Below are 21,263 nucleotides of genomic sequence, written 5' to 3'. Positions count from 1 at the left end.
TAGGGAAGTAAATTAATCCACAATCAAGGTGACGAGGATTAACATGGAATGGTAGTTTTGTATCGATTTTTTACTTTTGAAAGGAATGGTAGTTTTGTATTAAAATGCTAAAGCTTTGGAAGAATTGGTTAATGGAAAGATCGAAATTTACATCAACCAACTAATCCAAAGACATTGAAGAGTAGGTCTAGTGTAGCTTTATTAAGTATTCAATTATGATAATAAGATCACAGTTTAACGAAACAAACACGCAAGAAATTGGACACATATATATATATAGGAGAATTTAAATAGCAGTACTATCTCTGTCGGCCCTATCAGAGAGTTCTACTAGGGTTTCAATTTCCTTTCTTCCCTTGTCTCAAGGGTCTTCCTTTTTGACCTCTCTCCCTTCTCCTTGCCGGTGGCTAGGATGGGAGGTGCTCTTTCCCTCATTTTCTCTCTTTCCATTGTCCTCTTCTTGAAGATATTTGCCTAATCTGTGCCTTATTGTGGCTCTTTCCTCCTGCCCATCTCCTCTAATTACCTTCACCACATCCGTCGTCATTGACCTCCTCTTTTCATCTGCTGCCATGCTACTGTAGCAGACCTGCCACTAACCTGTCTATTTATCCACTCCTCTGCCTACTGTTCTCTTGTTCGAGTTGCGACATTGTGGTCTCTCTTAGGTTATATGTTTTCGTCTTCTTCTTCTTCTTCTTCTTCTAATGTAGGTTAAGAGTCTCCCCCTTTCAGAAACCTGCAGGGCTATGTATTTTCGACCGTTGGATCGTGACAAAACTGCATGCTAACTTTTAACCCATATATATATATAATATAAGTATAGTATTGTTTCTATACTGTAGTAGCCAAGTGGGGACTTATTTTAACGCGTCGCTCTATTTTTCTCTCTCAATGATTTAGTAAAATGATGTGCCTACATGCATGCCCTAAATAAAAGAACTATATTGATGTGCGATGGAGAAGTATTTAGAGAAATTTGAAATAATAAAATAAAAAAAAATGTTTAATTCCTACTCTAATCATTCATTTGATTGTGATTATGATGCCTAATATTTTACTTAATCTATGGAGTACTATTGTAGCTTTGCCTGTGTTGTTTAAGAACAAAGCTAAATTAAAATTAGAAAGGATTTTCACCCAATTTTTTACTTAAGATCACATAATGCTATACAAGCTGGACTAAAAGATTAAATCATTAGCTTTTAAATATATTCTTATAAGGCAAAAAAGAAGCCTCACCTTGTCTTAGCTATCAATCAGTATAACATTAATATTTCTCATCTAATTTGAAACACACACAATCATCAACTTATCGACTTATTTCTTGAGGATATATATATATATATATATATATATATATATATCAAGATATATCGACGAAGAAAAAGGCCAACTAAGAAAGAGACAAAAATATATACACAAGAAGAGTTGCGATAGAAACTCTCTTTTTTTAAGCTTCAATACTTACTATGAATCTCTTCATACCTTCTCTATATCTGCTCACAAATTGATATTACTTTCTATATGTGTGGACCTTATCTAAAGAGAACGAGTGTCGGAATAGTAATCTTCTCAAGTTCTATTGTTGCCTCCACCTCCTTAATATCTTTCTTCTCTGAAAATATACTTGGTGGAGAAGAGGTGGAGATTGTAAGATCAAGGTTTAAATCAGGCAGCATGCGGCCATTGTCTTCGAGGCAGCTTGTGGCATCTGAAACACGATCGTCGTCTGTTGGGGAGTTCAAAATTTTGCAGTCCATGCATCCATGGTGCATGGAGCACTTAGTCGAAAGCTCGTCAGTCTTTGAGTTCTCCTGCTGTAGATAGAGGGAGAGGCTCTCAGTAACCCGGTGTTTGTTGGGATTAATCCCCATGCTTATAAGTTTCCTCCTTAGATGAGAGTTCCAATAATTCTTCACCTCATTGTCTGTTCTCCCCGGTAGTCTCCCGGCAATCAATGACCAACTGGAAGAATTACCATGGGAAATAAAATTAAGTTAAAGAAGGATGTGCAACTACTAATGTTCATCGAAGGTTTCAAATTCTAAAGAAGACTATGTATACATAAATATAAGTTCAGTAAAGAGCCTCTTGAGCAATGAGGGTAAAACTAGGCACATCTACCCTCTTGAGACGCAACATAAATAGTGAGTGATCAAATGATAGAATTCAAGCATACCGGTTGCCAAGCAATGCATGAAGCTTGATGATTAGGTCCTCTTCATCCTCTGCAAAGTTTCCTCTCTTCACATCAGGTCGTAGGTAATTGACCCATCGAAGCCTGCAACTCTTCCCGCAACGCTGCAACCCTAGAGCAATAGCATCGAAGAATAGTTAATGATCAATCAAAATTGCTAGATTTCATGTAGCATCTAACTAATTTGTAATACTAACCTGCAGCCTTAGGTACTGATCTCCAACAGCCTTCACCATGGGTTAGGATGTAGTTGAGTAGCTTCTGGTCCTCTTGCCTTGACCATGCTCCCTTGTAGTTCTTGTCATCCTTATCACAACAACGCTTCCTCATAGTTGTAGAGAGATAGAGATATACCTAGAGAAGAGAAAGAGGGAGGTATGATTGTAGGTTAGTAAAAGCAAGGGAAATGTACATATATATAGTTGAGAGAGAGAGAGAGAGAGAGAGAGAGAGAGAGGAGTATAAGATGGGAGAAGGAGTTTTGACTAGAAAGACTGGTGGTTTAGGTATGAAGAGAAATGTGTGTGTGCGTGTGTTAGTTGTGGGCTAGGATAGCTGCTTTACAAAGTCTTCTGTTCTTCACCAAAAGTCAGTAGTTGTGTATGACAGTCGTTCGTCTAACTGTCCTACCTTAGATTTCTAGAATAAAAAAATGGTTGGTGTTAAATATAAGTAAGTATTGGATCATTCAATCTCCAGGACAGAGTCAAACATCAGGAAATGAAGCGAAGGTGGTGGTTTCACATGTTCTCATGCTGACTGATAGCTTTACGTCTCCCATGCACAAACCCTAATATACACTCATCCTCTTTCTACTTGTCAATTTGTTCGGTAAACTGTTTGGGGGCTTACACTATCCATGAATGAATTATTTAATCGTTATTCTGTAAGACGAATAAAATTAAATTTGATACCGGTAATTTTAAACGGCAAAAGAATCTCTCAAAAGTTTAGGTATGTCAAGATTTTGATTCTTTTTCCTCCCACCCTGAGAGCTTCTTTTCTAGCTAATATAACACTAAACAAAATATCTTCAAAACAATGACTTTATGGTAGAAAAACTCAATATCCCCATCCAACTTGTCAGTGTCACCCAGGAGGAGCAATTTGAGGACCTAAAAGATAAATACGACATAGACAACAAGACTCTTTGATTGGTGGTTGGTTGGTACAAGCTGAATAATACAAGGACCTTCACTTTATCCATCCTACCACCTGAAATTCGGTGATGGCATAGATCTTCAAAGTTACCATCCGAGAAAATATATGGATAAGGAGAGAGATCTATCTCTCAACTTGAAACCTTATCCAGAGCTTGACATGATCTGACAATTATCTTTGAAAGAAAAGGACAGATGAATCGAACTATGGGTACTACTCTATTTGTGGGAAGAGGGGGACGAGAAGAATGCAAGTGGACCACACTAAAAAAACATTCTCGTCGTCTACGAAACATAATATAATGATTTCGATATCACATAAAATTGACTCGCTGTAAAGTGGTAAATTGTATCCTTTGCACAAAAAAAATAAAATATATTCTTGGGTACAATTTTGTTTACCATAGAAGGTTCTTAAAAATGTGCCTCAGTACTTGTTGTAGATTCTCTTTTGTTTTCTCCCAAGTAAGCAGCATGACAGAATGCCGTAAACCCTAAGTTATATAGCCTGAAGCATTCTGCAATAACTGGGATTGGTTAGGAAATACTAGTAATTTGTTTTAGGTGCCCAGAATCACATCATACTTGACAATTACATAATTTATGGGATACTATACTATACTTATATATGCCATTAATCGAATGCCATAGTAGCATTTGAAGGTAGGAACTAAGTGTTTGATTTTGTTTAAGCTTTAGTTTTTTTTATAATAAGATTAGTTTAATCAAAGGTATAATTTATCCTTGAATAGAACTGTCGTTAGTATCTCCTCCAAAAACAGAGCTCCTTTAATTCACCAATATATATATATATCAAAACTAAAAGAATTCATAGGAATTCTTAAATCAGTATGAGTAATGCAATGAAGAATAAGTAGATGCCTTACAACCATCAGAGTACAACTGTGAAGGGGATCTAAGATTATCAACCCCTTCTCTTCTAAGGGCTCTTGGATTTACACCTGCCTTGTGAGCTGCAATAATCCCTATAGCCTCCCAGTAATTCAGGGCATTCACCTGAGAGAAAAGGAGATGTTAAGATTTCTCAGGTCCTTGATCATCGGACCAGTACAATCAGAAGAAGGTTTATGCTGCTTACCACTTCAATACCGAGCTTGTCAGGTGTATCATCAAGAACAGTTTCATTCTCCTGAACAGTAATTATCAGGGGCTGGGAATAGAAAGGTAGTTTCATCCTTAGTAATAATAATTTCTTTTCTACTTAATGAATAAACTATAATAATGTACCTTGTTTTTTCTTGTGCTTCGAGCAAAAGCAAGAGCAGCATCCCCTCCACAAGCATTGAATGGAAGAACTACACTGTCCACATCACCAGCCACTATGCAATCATTGTCAGAGGATCCCTGCTTCCTCATCACATACTGGGGTGCGCTACTTAACCCAGCAAGTACACATGGTAGAAAGGTATATCCAATCTGTTACACTAAGTTGATGAGGATATGTACACCATGGTACCTCAAAATGTATTACTATCAATCTCAGTATAGACAAAACAAGTATTTTTAGCAGTGTCAAGCTCTCAAAGATAAAAATCCCATGTCAAGAAGCAGATTTTGTATAATTCTAGGTAAAAGATGCTTGCTCAGCTTAAATAACTACAATTTGTGCAACAGAATGAATCTCTACAGAAGAAAAATCTGCAGCTTATATCAAATTAGTGCTGATTGAAATAGGAAATAACAGCACTTTAAAGAAGAAATCATCATCTCACTGTGCCAGATTAGTAGTATGAGTAAGACAAACTTCCAATTGTTTCAGCACAAAAGATTGATTTTGGTTGTTGTACTTGATACTCTGGATAATGGACACCTCTTGAGTCTTGATCTCTTTCAGTGATATTACCATGTTAACCAATCTCTATAGTGAAAAACTTTCTTACGCTATCCATAATTATCTAAAAATAATTCCATCCTAATAGCAGTTTGACCTTAACCAACTAATCAAGCATGGAATCTTGCAATACAGCATTGCTCGACTATCAGATGACCTGCCAAGCTCTTTTAGCATATAAAACTAGGACCAAGTCTTGAATCCTGAACCCTGCTCAAAAACTCATAAAACTACCCTATTTATTATTGTTTCTGATCTACATTTCTTGTCCCACATTTTGTTGTGCAAGTCTTCCCAACAAATATCCTACCAAACTTGCTTTCAAAGGTATATTTTCCAACATCAATAATGATAACTCATAACTCCACAGTTCTATGAGTAACTCCTTAGCAAATCTCAAGTAACAATACTCCTGTATTACTTATTTTATGGTCCAGTTTCATAGTGGTCCTTCTGTCATCAAAATAGAAATTAAGTTTCAGCTAGCGTTATGCAGCTATAAAATTTGCACCATAAGAACCAAGAAATAAAAGCTTAGGTCAATAATTTGCAGTTTCAGCTAGAGTTTTGCAGCTATAAAATTTGCATGATAAGGACTGAGAAATAAAAGCTTAGGTCAATAATTAGCAGAGAAAGGTAAATAATTTGGTATTAAGATCTGGCCAACCTCTTCAGCAGCAGATTTTGGAGACAGTAAAGTGCTCGGGTGAAGAGGCAACAGTGCAGGAGCATGGGCAGAGGGAATTTTAAACTCCTTCACTATAAGATGGCTGATAATTGCTTCAAGTCCGGCCAACAAATCTACACCCTACATATCATAGACATCAGAGTGTATAAGCAGTCAGAAGTCATAAGTACATCTCACCATGACATATCTTTCAGTTGATAAAACCATTAGCATTAAAAAATCAACAATAATTTCAATGACATCAGCAAAAAGAATTCAGGATCCTCTGCAGTGATCATTAACTACCATTCAGCTCTATGTTGGTCCGTGCCTCCAAAAGTCTTAGGGCCATCATGTGAAAAAACATCATACCATTCTCAAGTAAAAGTATGATCTAATTTGTTACATCACTTAGAACAAAAGATCTTAAGCAAACCAGATCCTTGAAAGGCTAAAATTGTACTTAGCAGATCAACTTTGGCACAAAATACTCATAAGATCAGATTTAAGCAAATGGTCCACTATGAGAAGACATGAATGCATGTTTCTGTTAATGAAATGACTCATCAAACAGATTATACTTGAAAGTTAGTCAAAAAGTTCCTTCATTCTACCTATCCTAGGGTCCTACACATTTCAGTTGAAAAATAAATATAGGGAATAATCAAGATCAGATTATAGACCAAGAATGAAAAACTACCTTTCCCTGTCGATAATTATCCAAGTCATCTGCATAATCTGGAAAACGCCCCACAACTGCGACAGCATTCACTTCTGAATGGTTCACTAGAGAATCTACAGCTCTTAATAATGAATCAGAATTATCAATCCTTCCTGTTGATTTTCCACATCTTGGATCAATCCATGTCTCAACCTATACAAGATGATAAATACTCAGGGTGAAAGGAGTAGCACATTTCTTTATTCTTATAAAGATTCAATGAGTATCTAATTTAATTTTAAAACGCGCCAGCTCAGGGAAGGAAAATCTTCCACAGGCGACTTTTGACAGCGGATAAATATTAAAGAAAGTCCAGTAATTGATCCCAAATCCTTTCTTGAGAAAAGAAGTAGAACCAAACAGAGTAATAGAATAGGACACAGTTGCATTTATTATTCTTCTAGTGGGTTCAGAATCAAGTGTATGCACCTTCAAAGGAGTATCTGTAACAACGTACTCAATAACAGGGAGGCCTAGCGAAGCTCTTGTAGCATCTGCAACTTGTAAATGTCGAATCCGAAGCTCTTCCTCGATTCCAGCATCCAATACCAAACCTACCTAAGTTGGAGCAAAGTTACTTACATATAAATATGTGATCTTTAACTTTCATAATGATGAAATAGACAGGATACTACCACCTAAGGTGATTTTGCAGAGCTCTCTAGCAACATTATCACAGTTGTTTAAAGACAGAAACAGGAAGCCAAAGCACACGTATTCATTGAAGTAACTTTCTTATAATGTTTTTCTAAGAAAAGGAAAATTATTTTAAGATAAATTAACTTTCACGGTTACAAAAAAGCTTAATTGAGATTAGAGGCAGAAAAGTGCAGAAGCAAAGGAGTAAAACCCGCAACCGGGTAAGGCTGAACCCCTGGAATCTATCAAAAGGTTCGCTAGCCAATCCGCAGCTCTATTGGCCGAACCCCTTTGTCTCTAATAACATTTTAAGCTTAATAAGATTTTCTTGTGCAATATCAAAAAGTTGATATAGATGGAGACTTGAATTATGAAATATACTAATAGAATTTGCATTTCCTTTTCCTCTTCCTTTTCATGTCCATATTGTACTAACTTTTACCGCATTAGTGTAAGTTTTACCTTGTTTTGGTGAACAGGTTGAAGAGCCCAATATCCTTCTGCAAATCTATCAAGAGCATATCCCTCCACATAAAGCGAATTCGGCATCGGCCAGTATAGCATTGCCGCATTCAAGACCTGGCAGGACAATCATATGTCATATTTATATTTTAAACACCTCCAAACTGAATATTATTGCTGCACCCCTTCTCATCCAAATCCAACCCAAATGTAACTCAATACAAATCCAAGAATTCATCGGTATCCAAATAAAGTAATCATACCGGATAGAATACAGTAACTAGAGAGAGAGAGAGAGAGAGAGAGAGAGAGAGAGAGAGAGAGAGAGAGAGAGAGATTACATTCGGATGCGAGATGAGGCAATCGGCGACGGAGGCGAGGGTCCGAGCCACCGGAAGAGCGTCGCCGGCGAACCCTCCGATGGACGCGCCCACGCCCGTCGGGACGATCAGGACCGTCGTGTACGGCCTCTTGAACTGTGGGACCCATCGATTATCGACGAACGGGATCACTCCACGTCAGAAATTAGAGAAGAAAATCTTGGAATCTCGAGGTCTGTAAGGAGATGGGAGGTACCTTTGGATGGGTTGCAGAAGTAGCCGAGCAAGAGAGGCGGCGAGAGGAGATGGCCGGAGAGGATGGACGGCTGGGATGCCTTGGCCACCGGACCGGACGGCCGAGAGGGAGTGCCATCGCAGAAATAGAACTCTAGGAGGAAGAAAAGGGCGTTATCTAAACAAGTGGGATATTTTTTCATCTCGTAATCGGGTCTGCAACGTGCTTTTCTACCCGACCCGATAAACCCGTCTATTTTGTGACCGTTGCAATTCAAATTAAAACCCTGATAAAATGAGCCAGGGAAAAAAAAAAAATTCTTTATACTTAAGACCGGTTTCATCAATAATAACATAAACATTTGTTAATGTACAGGACGATTTGAGCATATAATGCATTAATGTTTTAGTAGAAAGCCTCAAATCCGACATGCGTAATTTTGATTACTTTTAGCTCAATCTCTATTTAATGACCTAATAAATAACTAATTAAATTAATAAAAGCTTTACAAAATTCTACCCAAAAAAAATAACATATATTATAGAATATACACTAAGCAGCAGCTTACCATATTACATTTTGACTATATTATAAATACAATTCTCTATTTTTATCATTTATCCGAGTTAAAACATAAACTATTTCCTCTAATCAAATAATAGTCTTATATTTCTTACTCTTATCTCGCTTTTCTAATATAACACTTAAGATTAAAAAATAGTAGTTTTAGATCCATTGATTTTATGAGCTTCAGTGTTGGGATGCCAATTTAAGATAATCATATTTTGTTGGAAACCGGTATTTAATTTGGTTCTATCAATCAATTATTCCTAAGTATAATTAATGCTCGTTCTCTATCTCTGGTCACAGAGATCCTCATCTAATAGTGCGAAAAGAGAGATTTTATACATCAATGAAATATAATTAAAATAATTAATTGAGTACATTATACAACAAAATTTATCCCGAATACATACATTCATACACCGACATGAAGTTAGCTTAGATACTAATTCATGCCTCCACTCACACATACTATATAGACATCTAGATTCTTCTAGAAAATAGAATAGACATACATTTCCATCAGCTTTCTGAATAGTTTTATTGAGAATCTTAAAAAACTAGTACTAAGTGCGTTATCTGGACAACTTAACTAACTTCCAATATTACGCAGTCAACTTCAATGGACGAATCATGGCGTTGTCTTCGTGATCCAATATCTGCAAAGATAAATTAATCCCACATGTAAGAATAAGCTTATTCGGATATCTACTTATTCACAAGTGAGAGAGAATAACTTATGACTACTAGTACTCACATGGCAATGGTAGACATATCCGGGTTCCGCCGTGGGATCGAACGGATAAGTCTGGTTGGTATCCACCAATTTGAACGCCACCACCACGCTCGTCATGTAACCCGGCTCGATTTTGACGACGTTCTTCCATGTCTTCTCGTAATCCGGAATCGGTAACGTTTTGCCGACTGCATGCCGGTCTACGTTACACTTCACTGCGTCGTTAAATGACGTCATGCAATTTGTAAAGCCTTGCAGGCCAATTATTTCCTGCACCTTGATCGCTTGAAACATCCCCAAGTGGATGTGTAATGGATGGTTGTCGCCGGTCAAGTTGATCACATGCCATAATTCCGTGCTGCCGGACTTGGGCGTCTCCGTCGCCGGATCCTCTAACCGGAGTCCGTTGATGTAGAGGTGTGTAGACTCGCCGGATGCCGTCTGGTACTCGTACATCACTATGTATCTAGTCACCGTAGTAGGGTCGGGCATGGTCACTGTGGCGTAGTTGACCTCCTTCTCCGGCACCGTTGAGTTATCAGGGGGGTCGGAGATTGATAACGGTTGTATGGTAAATTTCATGACCTTGCCATTTAGCGGGCCAGCAGCGGTGCCGGTGGGGTATGGGTACGGCGCAGTGTTCAACAGTTCGGCTTCGGAGGTGGTGGATTTCGAAAAGTCGACGATGAAGTCGATTAGCTCGGCGGGAGCTAAGACGACGGTGGGTGTCGTGACGGGGGCAGCGAGGTAGGAGGAGTCGGAGCCGACGACGTAGAAGGGGAGGTTGTTGGAGAGTGTGAGGTTGAAATAGCGGGCGTTGCTGGCGTTTAGTATGCGAAAGCGGTACTTGCGACGGCGGACGGAGAGGAACGGCCACGCTTTGCCGTTGACGGTGATCACCTCGCCGAAGTACTCAGGCTGCCACTGGGGGTGGATGGAAGGGACTTTGCCGGTGAAGTTCATGTAGAGAGAGCCGTCGATGTTGAAGCTCCGGTCGGCAATGATGAGGTGGAGGTCGTCGTCATCATCACAGGGGAGGTCCATCGGGTCGTCGACGGAGGGCTTCTCGATGACGTAGGCACCTAGAAGACCAGCGAGGAGGTTGGCGCGAGTGAGGCCGAGGGCGTGGTCGTGGTACCAGAGGTTGCCGGGGGGCTGGACGTTAGGGTAGGAGTAGGTCGTGGTGGTCCATTTAGGTCCCCTCTCTTTAAAGTCGGCGGTGAACCAGGCGAAGGCACTGCCGTCGGATTGGGGAGGGTGGACGCTGCCGTGAAGGTGGACGACGGCTGGGACGCCACCGGACTTGGGGATGGCGGTGGGGACGGTCGGGTCCCAGGGGAGGATGTGGGAGTCCGGGAGGTGGTTCTCCCAGGTCACGTGGAGGGGGACGTCGTGGCGTGCAATGATGGTGGGGCCAGGGAAAGTGGCCGTAGCAAGGCATTGGCCATAGACAAACACCGGGGTTTCAGGAAGATCACGGTGAAATTTCTGTCATCAGAAAATAAAAAATATAAATATTTTGCTAAATAAGTCACTCCACAGATCTATGATTTCTTACGTTGCATACTCGGGTGTCAGTTGTTCAACGCACACGTATGATTTCTTGCAAACGGTCAACTATACGAATTGACATCTAAACTGCTCCCCTTGTCCCCTTAATTTCTAATAAAGAATCGAATTAGACCTTTTCTTGCTATCAAATCCGTCTGATATCATTTACTTGGTCAATAGTCCGACCTTTCTCTTTCTAGGTTAGGAACTTGTCATCCCATCGCTTGGACTGTTTGAGTATTCCTCATCCTCAATGATTTCACGTTGCCATATGGTCGGGTGCTGCATATGAAATTATTGCAGCATAACAACTCTTCTTAAAAAAGAAGAGATTTCTGCCTTTAAATACTACAATCTAGAACTATAGAGTCAAATTAGAAGCCATTATTAAAGGGTCCTACATTAGTTTCCATCACATATATTTATTTAATGAGCAGAAGAAAATACTCATGTCTATGTCTAGTTGTTCACCATCATCATCATAAACTAAGTATATCAGTGGGAAATAAAATATAAAAGGCACATGCTCTATTCACAAGTTTGAGAAGTAGTTAAAGAAAAATATCAACTCTATCGTCCTCCACGTTGTCATTGGTATACGATACTAGAAACTAGAAACTGGTTATGTTAGGATAAAATGGAAGAAAACATTACCCATGTCTTCTTGAACATGCCTATGGTGAGGTTGACAGAGACTGGAGAGCCATTCTGCATCCCATAGCCATAAATCTTTGGCATCTGCGGCAGTGGGTCGACGTACATCTGCAATGAACCGGCCACTTTTTGCAATGTCAACGGCGTCACTGGCATAATTGTTTGAGCAGCGATGAGGGACATCGCAAAGAGAAGCAAGAAAGCTAGCTGCATTCTGATCCCCATCTGCAATCTTTGTGCTTGAGCTGCAAGTGATGAACAAGTTTAGTATTTCTAGCAGTAGGTCTGAACTCTTGCAATCACATGAGTGGCCTTCTCTGAAGGGCCAATTCTTCTGGCGTATTCAGTCAAACTTACCTTGCAAATAAATCAAGAACAATAATAATAAAAAGTAATTCATGAATCATCAGAGCATATTAATATTTCTCTGTCAATTAGTTGTCTAAGAATCATAGAAAAACTACTCCCTTTGTTTTCTACTTTTCCCATCTGGAATGAGGTTCTTCAAATCCCGAGATGTATCAAATAACTAGACAAGTGTTAAATATTTGAAATAGAGTTTATAGTCTAAGCCTATATAAAGAATAATAATATGCTATCCTCTAACTTCTATTCAGAATAAGAGCTCTTCGACAAAATGACACCATCATTAAAGATGTATCTTGTACCTAACAGTACAAATAAGGTAGCCTGTATCTTATCATGACATAGCTCTACTATGCATGGCGCCAATACTGTTCTACGTCTACATCAGCTAACCTTGAATTGAATGAAGTATTTGGCATTTCACATGACATTTATCTTGTCATGAAGTTATAGGTTGGAGAGACATGAGAAAAGAACACCCAAAAAAAAAAAGGAAAAGGAAACCCACCAGTTACCTCAATGGCTAAGAGAGAAAGAGGAGGAGAGGAGAGGAGAGTAGAGAAGCGACCTTGAGGAAAAGGTTGAATAGTGGCTTGTGGCGAGCACAAGTTTGGATGGATGCCTTGGCCATAAGGCCTATTTTATAGCAGAGGAAATCAATAAACAAGCTAGCTCAAAACAGACAACCATGTCCCACTTCCACGCATTAGTTTATACATTAGAAGGTAAGGAAGCATTGTCTAGTTGGAGCCTGCAGTGCCCTTTGTTAAACATAACAGGCTCTGCACTATAATTATTATTAATTTAGTCAAAAACAAATTATCACAATAAATAACAAACACGATTAGATACAAGACAGCCTTGTTTTCTAGCAAATATTTCATTACCTGATCTCCATGTCCACCTTCTCAAAGGAAGAACCAAACCAATTAACTATCTGGCATTGATTTGTTCCATTTTATGCCCTACATTTTTACTGGGTCTAATTTTAACTTAGTTTTGCATGTATTTACCAGAAAATGTCCTCCTGTTAGTCAATCTTACAAAACTTTATTCCCTGGAAGGAGGGTATTATAGGGACCTTAAAATTTCACATTAAACCTGTCAAAAGTTCCTATATTTGGTTCTTTTATATAAGTTATTTAAGCTGACTTTCACCCATTGTGTTTGAAACTTTGAATAAAATGGAGATGCGGCGGCTGAGAAGATAAACACAAATTATGTGGCACTAAATGTTAGTTGCCTCTGAGCTATTGATAAATAAAATATTTTAGGCATGACAATGATTAGTTTGTGGTAAATATAACATAGTTTTCAGTGTAGCCGATATAGCATCTCTTTCCTTGCAGGTTACGCAAGGATACCTTTGTCCTTGATACATTATCTTTAGTCAATCTGGAGTTCACAAGATTATAAATGAAACAGTACCTAACAATGAATGGTCCTTTTGCAATCACATCTAATAGTTAATAGCTCAGATTGAAGTCTTTTACTTTTAAAATAATCAAATAAGTGATGGTGATTTGGAAAGAAGCCAAGAAATAGAAAAAAAAAATGAAGAAGAAAAGAACACAAATTCGTCCGTTATAATTGACACCTCATGCAATCATGCATTTAACCATATCTAACTTCTATTCATATTTATATCTGGTTTGAGCTGGATGATACACCAACCAAAGCTGACTTATATGCTAAAATTATGGGCCAATCATATGTTGAAACATATAATCAATTAAGGTAACTACACTAGTTCGAACTATTTGGCTATTTGCTCTACTCACTCACTTTTTTGTTTAGGTTAGAGGATGCACCAAACCACATCTATCAATGGTTGACACGGTAGCGTAATCACAAATTCAAGGTAGAAGGAAAGGTATTACTAGCAGCAGTTAGCAAGAATAGCTGAATCTGATTACCATTCACCTTAGTCCCAGAATGAACACATGAAAATGGCATAAAACAGATAGACTTCATATCAGAGGTAATAGTTGCATTTATTATTCTTGTAGCGGGATCAAGTCAAGTGAAGTGTATGCACCTTCAAAGGAGTATCTGTAACAATGTACTCAATAACAGGGAGGCCAATAGTAGATCCTCCTCCATTCCAGCATCCAAGACCAAACCTAGCAAGGTTGGAAACAAGTTACTTCCACATGAGAATAGTATTAAGTATGTGAGCTTTAACTAGACTGGATATTAATTACCTAAGGTGAATTTACAGAACTCTTAAACATCTTTAGCTTAATTGCTTAAAGCCAGAGTCAAGAGGCCAAAGGAGGCTTTTACTGAACTCTCTAATAGCATTTTACTTCTCAAACTTTCCAGAATAAGAAGAAGTTGCTATAGGCTTGTTCTTCTGACTCTAGTATATGTTGGCTTGAGGCTTAACATGAAGGTATGAATTATTCTAATAAAATTTGCATTTCACCTAGATCTTCCCTAATTTTATTTCTTTGTGCTGCTATTTAAGTTGAAATTTACATGCAAACACTAACAAACGCTTAAATCCAAATAAAAAACAACCAGTCAGAAAAGATTTGGACCACCAACAACTCTCACATATGCTTCTAATGTCTCACGGAGGAAATTACCTTAGCAACATGTTGCATTTCCTTTTTCTTCTGATGAGTTAAGTCCTTTACTTTACAAATTATTTTGATTCTCACCATCTGGTTGAAGAAAACAAGCATCTGATAGCTTGAGAATCACACTCTGCCAGGTGGTTTGAACAGTAGTTCCAAAGACATGGGCATCTCTCGTTAGTTAGTTACCTTTTCTCAGGCTGAAAAGCTGAATATCCTTCTGTGAACCTATCAAAAAAAATCTCTTTGGCAATGTTGCCGCATTCAATACCTGCCAATCTGCCATGGAATATTTTATATGTATTTGGATCATCCACAATAATCATATGAAGTATAATAAATGAGAAGATGCGCCGGAATTAGTTTAATCGCACTTATATATCATTAACTTTAAAATTACTCGAATTTTTTCGCATACTAACACTACAAAAAAGGGACCAATTTCAAGTCTGGTCGAGATCTCAGGCCTGAATCTAGACAGAGATTTTTCTTTTCCTTCTTTTTTTCGAGAGAGAAAAGGAAAGGGGATTACATTGGAATGCGAGATGAGGCGATCGGCGACGGAGGCGAGGGTTCGGGCCAATGGAAGAACGTCGCCGGCGAACCCTCCAATGGACGGGCCTACGCCCCTCATGTAGGGCCTCTTGAACTCTGGGACCCATCGAATCGAGGGCGGGGATCTCTCCACGCAAGAAAATCGACAATAAAATCTTGCAATCTCGAGGTTCGTAAAGAAAGGGAAGTACCTTGGGATCGGTAGTATAGTACTAGTAGTGGTAGCCGACGAAGAAAGAAGGCGAGAGGAGATAGATGAGGACGATGGACGGCTGATATCGCCATGGCAGCGATATCTGGAGCTTGGGATACTTTTTAATCTCTTCATCGGCCCGCCAAACTCGTCTAGTTTGACCGAGTCAACGTAGTAGTTAAAATTTAAACCTGCCGAAATGTTAAAGAGTTTAAATTAAAAATATAATTAAAATTTTCACTCCAACAACTAAGTTTTTCAAATAAACGAACTCTCGCAGCTCAGCCAGAGTTAAGCTAAGTCTAATCTAAGCTATTAATTTAGCCTTATAATTAATTTTGAGTCAATTCTGAGTTGCAACAGGCTCGCTTAAACTCTAATATATATATATATATATAGCCCAGTTTACACCCATATCCTTAACTATTTCATCCTTTTATTCTTATTTTTCTCTATAAATTAACCTCCTAGAGAGGTACTGAGATTTATTTCTAGATTTGAATTTGAGAGAGACACAAGAAAGAGAAAAACAAGAGACTTAAGCTAGCTAATGATATTTTGATTAATAAGGACATCATGTCACGCTAAATATGCGATGATTTTCTGTTAGAAATCTTAATAAAAAATCGATGGAAGGAATATATTTGATAAGGTGTAGAGAAAAAAAAAAGATTTCAATACCACAAAATAGAGATAATAGTATTTATGTCACGTACGTATATATTAGTAATTGTAATGGATCAAATAGACAACCTATAATCTTGGGGCAGTACACGTGTACTTGTTCTTCCCAAATGCAGTACACGTCGTACATATAATTATTTCTTTTGCAGTACATATGATTAGTACAGTGTTGCGATAGTAAAGGATAGAGAGATATATATATGTACAACTATCCTCCACCCAGAAGCAGCTCAGCCCATCGAGATTTGAGAGAGCCAGGAAGTAAGTTTGTCAGGGGAGAGGAGGATATGGGAGCTTGTTTAGCTACTTCCCCAGTGCTAATCTATGGAAGATCTTCTACTCTTTGGGTTCTTGTAAGCTCTCTTTCTCTAGCATATGCAATTTAGCTTTGCTGGTATTGGATCATGAAGCCATGCAATGATTTGTTTGTGAATATGTTTGTGTGATGCAGTTGGCTAAGTGATTCAAATCTTACATTAGTCTGATCAATTTATAAATATGGTGATGATTAGTACTAAGGAAGTAACTCTCCGTTTGAAGTACCTCAGTTTTAGGAATGTTATGCTAATTGAATTAGATAGTGTGATGGATAAGGCTGTTTTTTGGATGTGAAACCAGTATAAATTAATTTTTATTTTAGTACAGTGATGGTTATACTGCGTTATTAAGGATAGATAACAACAGTTTATTTTTAAAATACTTTAGCATACCATTATTCTATAATATAAACCTATTATGTTTCATCTAATATTTTATAATTTACTTTGCTCTTAAAAATAGTATTTTAATCAACTATTATTTGAATACTTCTCTAGATCTCTCATCTGTCACTATAAAGAGTTTTATTATTTACTAAAATATTTCTTAAATTTATTACTTTTTTATAATCTCATTAAATAAAATTATTAATTTATATTCCAATTCTTATATATAGAACTCTTAAATTGATTCAGTAACTAAATATTTTTTTTATTTTTTTTTATATCTAATTAAATTTACAATCAGACTTTCTCGTCTTCTACTTCTCCCTCTTTGCCGTCTATTTCCTCCATCCTCCTCCTCCTCAAAGGATGCCAAATAGTTATAGGTTTGGGATGCAACACAGATCTAGTGGATCATTAGTTTGTTTGTAATAATACGAACGGTGCTTAATTCATCTAGATAAAGAAATGATTGAAAAAATTAATGCTTGTTCTCTATCTCAGCTCAGTGGTCACAAACTCAAAATCATTTTTGGAGAACAAGAGACCGATTTTATACATCAATATTCGTATAGAATACAAGTAATTGATTGAGTACATTATACACCACTATTTTGCCCAATTGCATACACTCACATGAAATGAGCTTCAAAATTAATTCTAATGCCTGACTCATAAATTGACAACGAACTATCTAGAAAATAGCCTTTCTGAATCAATTTTATTATATCTGGATCATTCTAATTTCGAGCATCACGGAACCAACATCAAGGGTCGAATCATCGCATTGTCTTCGTGGTCCAATATCTGCAAAGATAAATATGATTGCATATGTCAGAATATATCGACTTATTCTCCTATCTAGCTACTTATCATACGTGTGGAAGCGAATAATTCACATGGCAATGGTAGACATATCCGGGTTCTGCCGTCGCATCGAAGGGATAAGGTTTGTCGGTATCCACCAATTTAAACTCCACGACCACGGTCGTCATGTAACCTGCCTCAATTTTGACTACGTTCTTCCATGTCTTCTCGTAATCCGGGATCGGCAACGTTCTACCGACTGCATGCTTGTCAATGTTACACTTCACTGCGTCGTTAGCTACCGTCATGCAATTGTTGAAGCCTTCGTAATCAACTAATTCCTGCACCTTGATGGCTTGAAACATCCCCAAGTGGATGTGTAACGGGTGGTTGTCGTCGGTCAAGTTGATCACGTGCCATAATTCCGTGCTCCCTGTCTTGGGCGTCTCCGTCGCTGGATCCTCCAATCGGAGTCCGTTGATGTAGAGGTGCGTCGGCTCGCCGGATGGTGCCTGGTACTCGTACATCACTATGTATCTAGTCACTATCGTCGGGTCTACTATGGTCGCCGTGGCATAGTTGACCCCCTTGTCTGGCACCGTCGAGTTATCCGGGGCGTCGGAGAGCGAGAAGGGTTGTATGGCGAATTTCATGACCTTCCCGTTTAGTGGGCCGGCGGCGGTGCCGCTAGGGTACGGGTACGGCGCGGTGTTCAAGAGTTCAGCTTCCGTGGTGGCCGATTGCGAGAAGTCAATGATGACGTCGGCTAGCTCGGCGGGGGCTAAGACGACGGTGGGTGTCATGACGGGGGCGGAGAGGTAGGAGGAGTCGGAGCCGACGACGTAGAAGGGGAGGTTGTTGGAGAGGGTCAGGTTGAAGTAGCGGGCGTTGCTGGCGTTAAGGATGCGGAAGCGGTACTTGCGGCGGCGGACGGAGAGGAAAGGCCACGCCTTGCCGTTGACGGTGATCGCCTCTCCGAAGTACTCCGGCTGCCATTGCGGGTGGATGGACGGGACGTTGCCGGTTCTGTTCATGTAGATGGAGCCGTCGACGTTGAAGCTCCGGTCGGCAATGATGAGGTGGAGATCGTGCTCGTTGCAGGGGAGATCCATCGGGGTGTCGACGGAGGGCTTCTCGATGACGTAGGCACCCAAAAGGCCAGCCAAAATGTTCTCTCGAGTGAGGCCGAGGGCGTGGTCGTGGTACCAGAGGTTGCCGGGGGGCTGGACGTTAGGGTTGGAGTAGGTGGTGGAGGTCCATTTGGGTCCTCTCTCTTTAAAGTCTGCCGTGAACCAGGCGAAGGCATTGCCATCGGATTGGGGAGGGTGGACGCTGCCGTGGAGGTGGACGACGGCGGGGACGCCACCGGACTTGGGGATGGCGGTGGGGACGGTCGGGTCCCAAGGGAGGATGTGGGATTGCGGGAGGTGGTTCTCCCAAGTGACGTGGAGAGGCACCCCGTGGCGGGCGATGATGGTGGGGCCCGGAAAAGTAGCCGTAGCAGAGCATTGGCCATAAACAAACACCGGAGTTTCAGGAAGATCACGGTGAAATTTCTGTTGTAAGAAAATCAATATGAATTGTTCTAAAATAAACTACTCTATTATACAATCTTTATATGTTGCATCATCGATCACAACTCTTACATACAAGATGCTTCTTCCTAGAAGCAAACTGGAAGGCGTTATTTCGAGTGGTCCTACGTAGTTTCTATCACATTAATTAATAATGAACAGAACAAGATGGGCATGCCAAGTTATGCACCATTAATTTCTCAACTAGTCAGTGGGAAGAACATGTCAATGCTCTGATAACAAGCTTGCGAATTAATTAAAATGGAAAAGATCTAGCATTACCCATGTCTTGTTGAACATCCCTATGGTAAGGTTGACAGAGACTGGAGAGCCGTCCTTCATGGCGTAGCCATAAATCTTTGGCATCTGCGGCAGTGGATCAACGTACATCTGCAATGATCCGGCCACCTTTTCTAGAGTTAATTGGGTCATCGCCATGAGTAGCATGAAAGCTAGCTGCATTCTGATCCCCATTTGCAAGCCTTTTTGCTTGCATACACTGCAAGTGATGAACAAGTTCAGTATATATGAGAGGTGAACCTTCAATTAGGATATTAAAGGTGGAAGATTATACGAGTTCGGATGCCTTCGCCAAAGTGCAAAGGCCCTTCTTTTAAAGGGCGAAGTTGAGGTAAATAATAAAGAGCTAGCTTCAAAAAGAAATAGAACAGGGTTGACAATCTCGTTCCCACTTCCATGCATTATAAGTTAACTAATACATAATTAGAAGGAAGGGAAGCATCATTTCTTTTGGAATCATTTTAAATTAATCCAAAACAGATTGGAAAAAGAAGGTGCTTCCCATGTTTGTCCATGTTGCATTACCTAATACGGTTGACCATCTTCTCCTCCAAGGAAGAACCAAAACTATTAATTACTTCTTTTTTTCAGACCATTTAGATTTAGCACCTTTGATCTGTTACATATTATGCCCGAAACAATTATCTGGTCTAAATTTAGCCATAGTTATTTATCAGAAGAAAACATCCTCTCGCATTAGTTGGCATTCCTAAATAACTAAACACAAGGAGATTACGTACGTTGGTGTCCTTAAATTTTACTTATCGAAACTCCTCATCATCTCACTAGCTAAGTCTCCAAAAGTAGGGTATTTAACCTGTCCTTTTTTTATGATTAGTTTGATTTTTTTTTTCTGGTGAATAAATGAACATAGAGAGGATTGAACTAGACGAGTTAAAAATAGAGTACATAACATAATATACACAAATTATGTGTTACTAAATATTAGCCCCTTTGATTTACATAAACCAGCATCTACCTGTTATTTGTCTTTTGATTTTTTTTTTATTGTGTAGTAAAAATAACAAATTTCTTTAGCATGTCAACAAGGATGTTTTTGTCCTTCATAGATTATGTGTAAGTCCAATATTGGACGTACGCTAGTCCGGATCGAGGAAGAAATGGTTGGATACTACTTCTAATCTCGCAATCCGGTCCAAGATGAGCACATTATCTACCCGACCCGATAAGCTCCTCTAGTTCGACAGTAGCAATTCAGATTTAAACCAGATAAAATGTTAAGTAAGCACGTATACTTTACTCCAGTACATATAAATAGTGCAATGTGCAAAGAGTAATATATACATATTCCATCGAGGCTAGAAGTTTATTTGGGGGAGGAGGATGTGAGGGAGCTCATTAGCTACTTCACTGATGCTATGATAGATTTGCTACTGTTGGGTTTCTTGTAATCTCTTTCTCTAGCATATGCAATTACCTTTGTAGATATTGGACCATGAAGGCATTCAACGTTTTATTTGTTGAATATGTTTGCTTGATAAGCTAAATGCTAGATATATTACACTATTTGAATAAGATAACTATGCATACATTAAAAGTCCAGAATCAGAAGTACATATTACCATTTGTTCTTTTAGTCCAAGTTTGCCAAACTTTTAATAGAATCACTCTATATCACAACAACTACGTACCAACTTTGCGAATAAAACATTATCATGGTTGCATTTGGTCAAGTAATGTGGCTTACCTGACGTTGGTATAGCATGTCTAATAACTGTT

The 21,263-nt window shown here is 39.0% G+C and overlaps 3 protein-coding genes across 7 annotated transcripts; all 3 read right to left on the bottom strand.

The window, feature by feature from the left end:
- Positions 1-290: 290 nt before the first annotated feature.
- LOC140768339 (uncharacterized) lies at positions 291-8,422 on the bottom strand. The gene is made up of 13 exons (XM_073108593.1): positions 8,278-8,422; positions 8,043-8,177; positions 7,702-7,818; positions 7,030-7,158; positions 6,580-6,753; positions 5,880-6,020; positions 4,609-4,797; positions 4,460-4,531; positions 4,210-4,377; positions 3,247-3,315; positions 2,398-2,554; positions 2,183-2,312; positions 291-1,968 (listed from the first exon to the last, which is right to left on the bottom strand). The coding sequence occupies exons 1-13, from the start codon at positions 8,392-8,394 to the stop codon at positions 1,539-1,541; spliced, it is 2,028 nt and encodes a 675-aa protein (XP_072964694.1). The 5' UTR covers positions 8,395-8,422; the 3' UTR covers positions 291-1,538.
- Positions 8,423-9,226: 804 nt separating this feature from the next.
- Positions 9,227-15,524, bottom strand: LOC140768919 (multicopper oxidase LPR1 homolog 4-like). Of its 5 annotated transcripts, none has more exons than XM_073109393.1 (6): positions 15,242-15,524; positions 14,719-14,988; positions 14,166-14,250; positions 11,762-12,006; positions 9,578-11,044; positions 9,227-9,479 (listed from the first exon to the last, which is right to left on the bottom strand). In XM_073109393.1, exons 4-6 carry the CDS (start codon positions 11,984-11,986, stop codon positions 9,426-9,428), a joined length of 1,746 nt encoding a protein of 581 aa, XP_072965494.1. In that variant the 5' UTR covers positions 11,987-12,006; positions 14,166-14,250; positions 14,719-14,988; positions 15,242-15,524; the 3' UTR covers positions 9,227-9,425. The 5 variants fall into 5 exon arrangements, with proteins under 5 accessions (XP_072965494.1, XP_072965495.1, XP_072965493.1 ...); XM_073109394.1 differs by having other exon boundaries at positions 14,899-14,988; XM_073109392.1 differs by having other exon boundaries at positions 14,719-15,524.
- A 2,118-nt stretch (positions 15,525-17,642) lies between these two features.
- Positions 17,643-19,416, bottom strand: LOC140768057 (multicopper oxidase LPR1 homolog 4-like). The gene is made up of 2 exons (XM_073108138.1): positions 19,384-19,416; positions 17,643-19,244 (listed from the first exon to the last, which is right to left on the bottom strand). The coding sequence occupies exons 1-2, from the start codon at positions 19,414-19,416 to the stop codon at positions 17,715-17,717; spliced, it is 1,563 nt and encodes a 520-aa protein (XP_072964239.1). The 3' UTR covers positions 17,643-17,714.
- Between the last annotated feature and the right edge of the window lie 1,847 nt (positions 19,417-21,263).

Source organism: Typha angustifolia, chromosome 10 (assembly GCF_048772165.1).
Source record: "Typha angustifolia cultivar Huaian chromosome 10, ASM4877216v1, whole genome shotgun sequence".
NCBI lineage: Eukaryota > Viridiplantae > Streptophyta > Magnoliopsida > Poales > Typhaceae > Typha > Typha angustifolia.
Note: the sequence above shows the minus strand (reverse complement) of the source record. Positions and strands in the feature narration are given on the sequence as shown.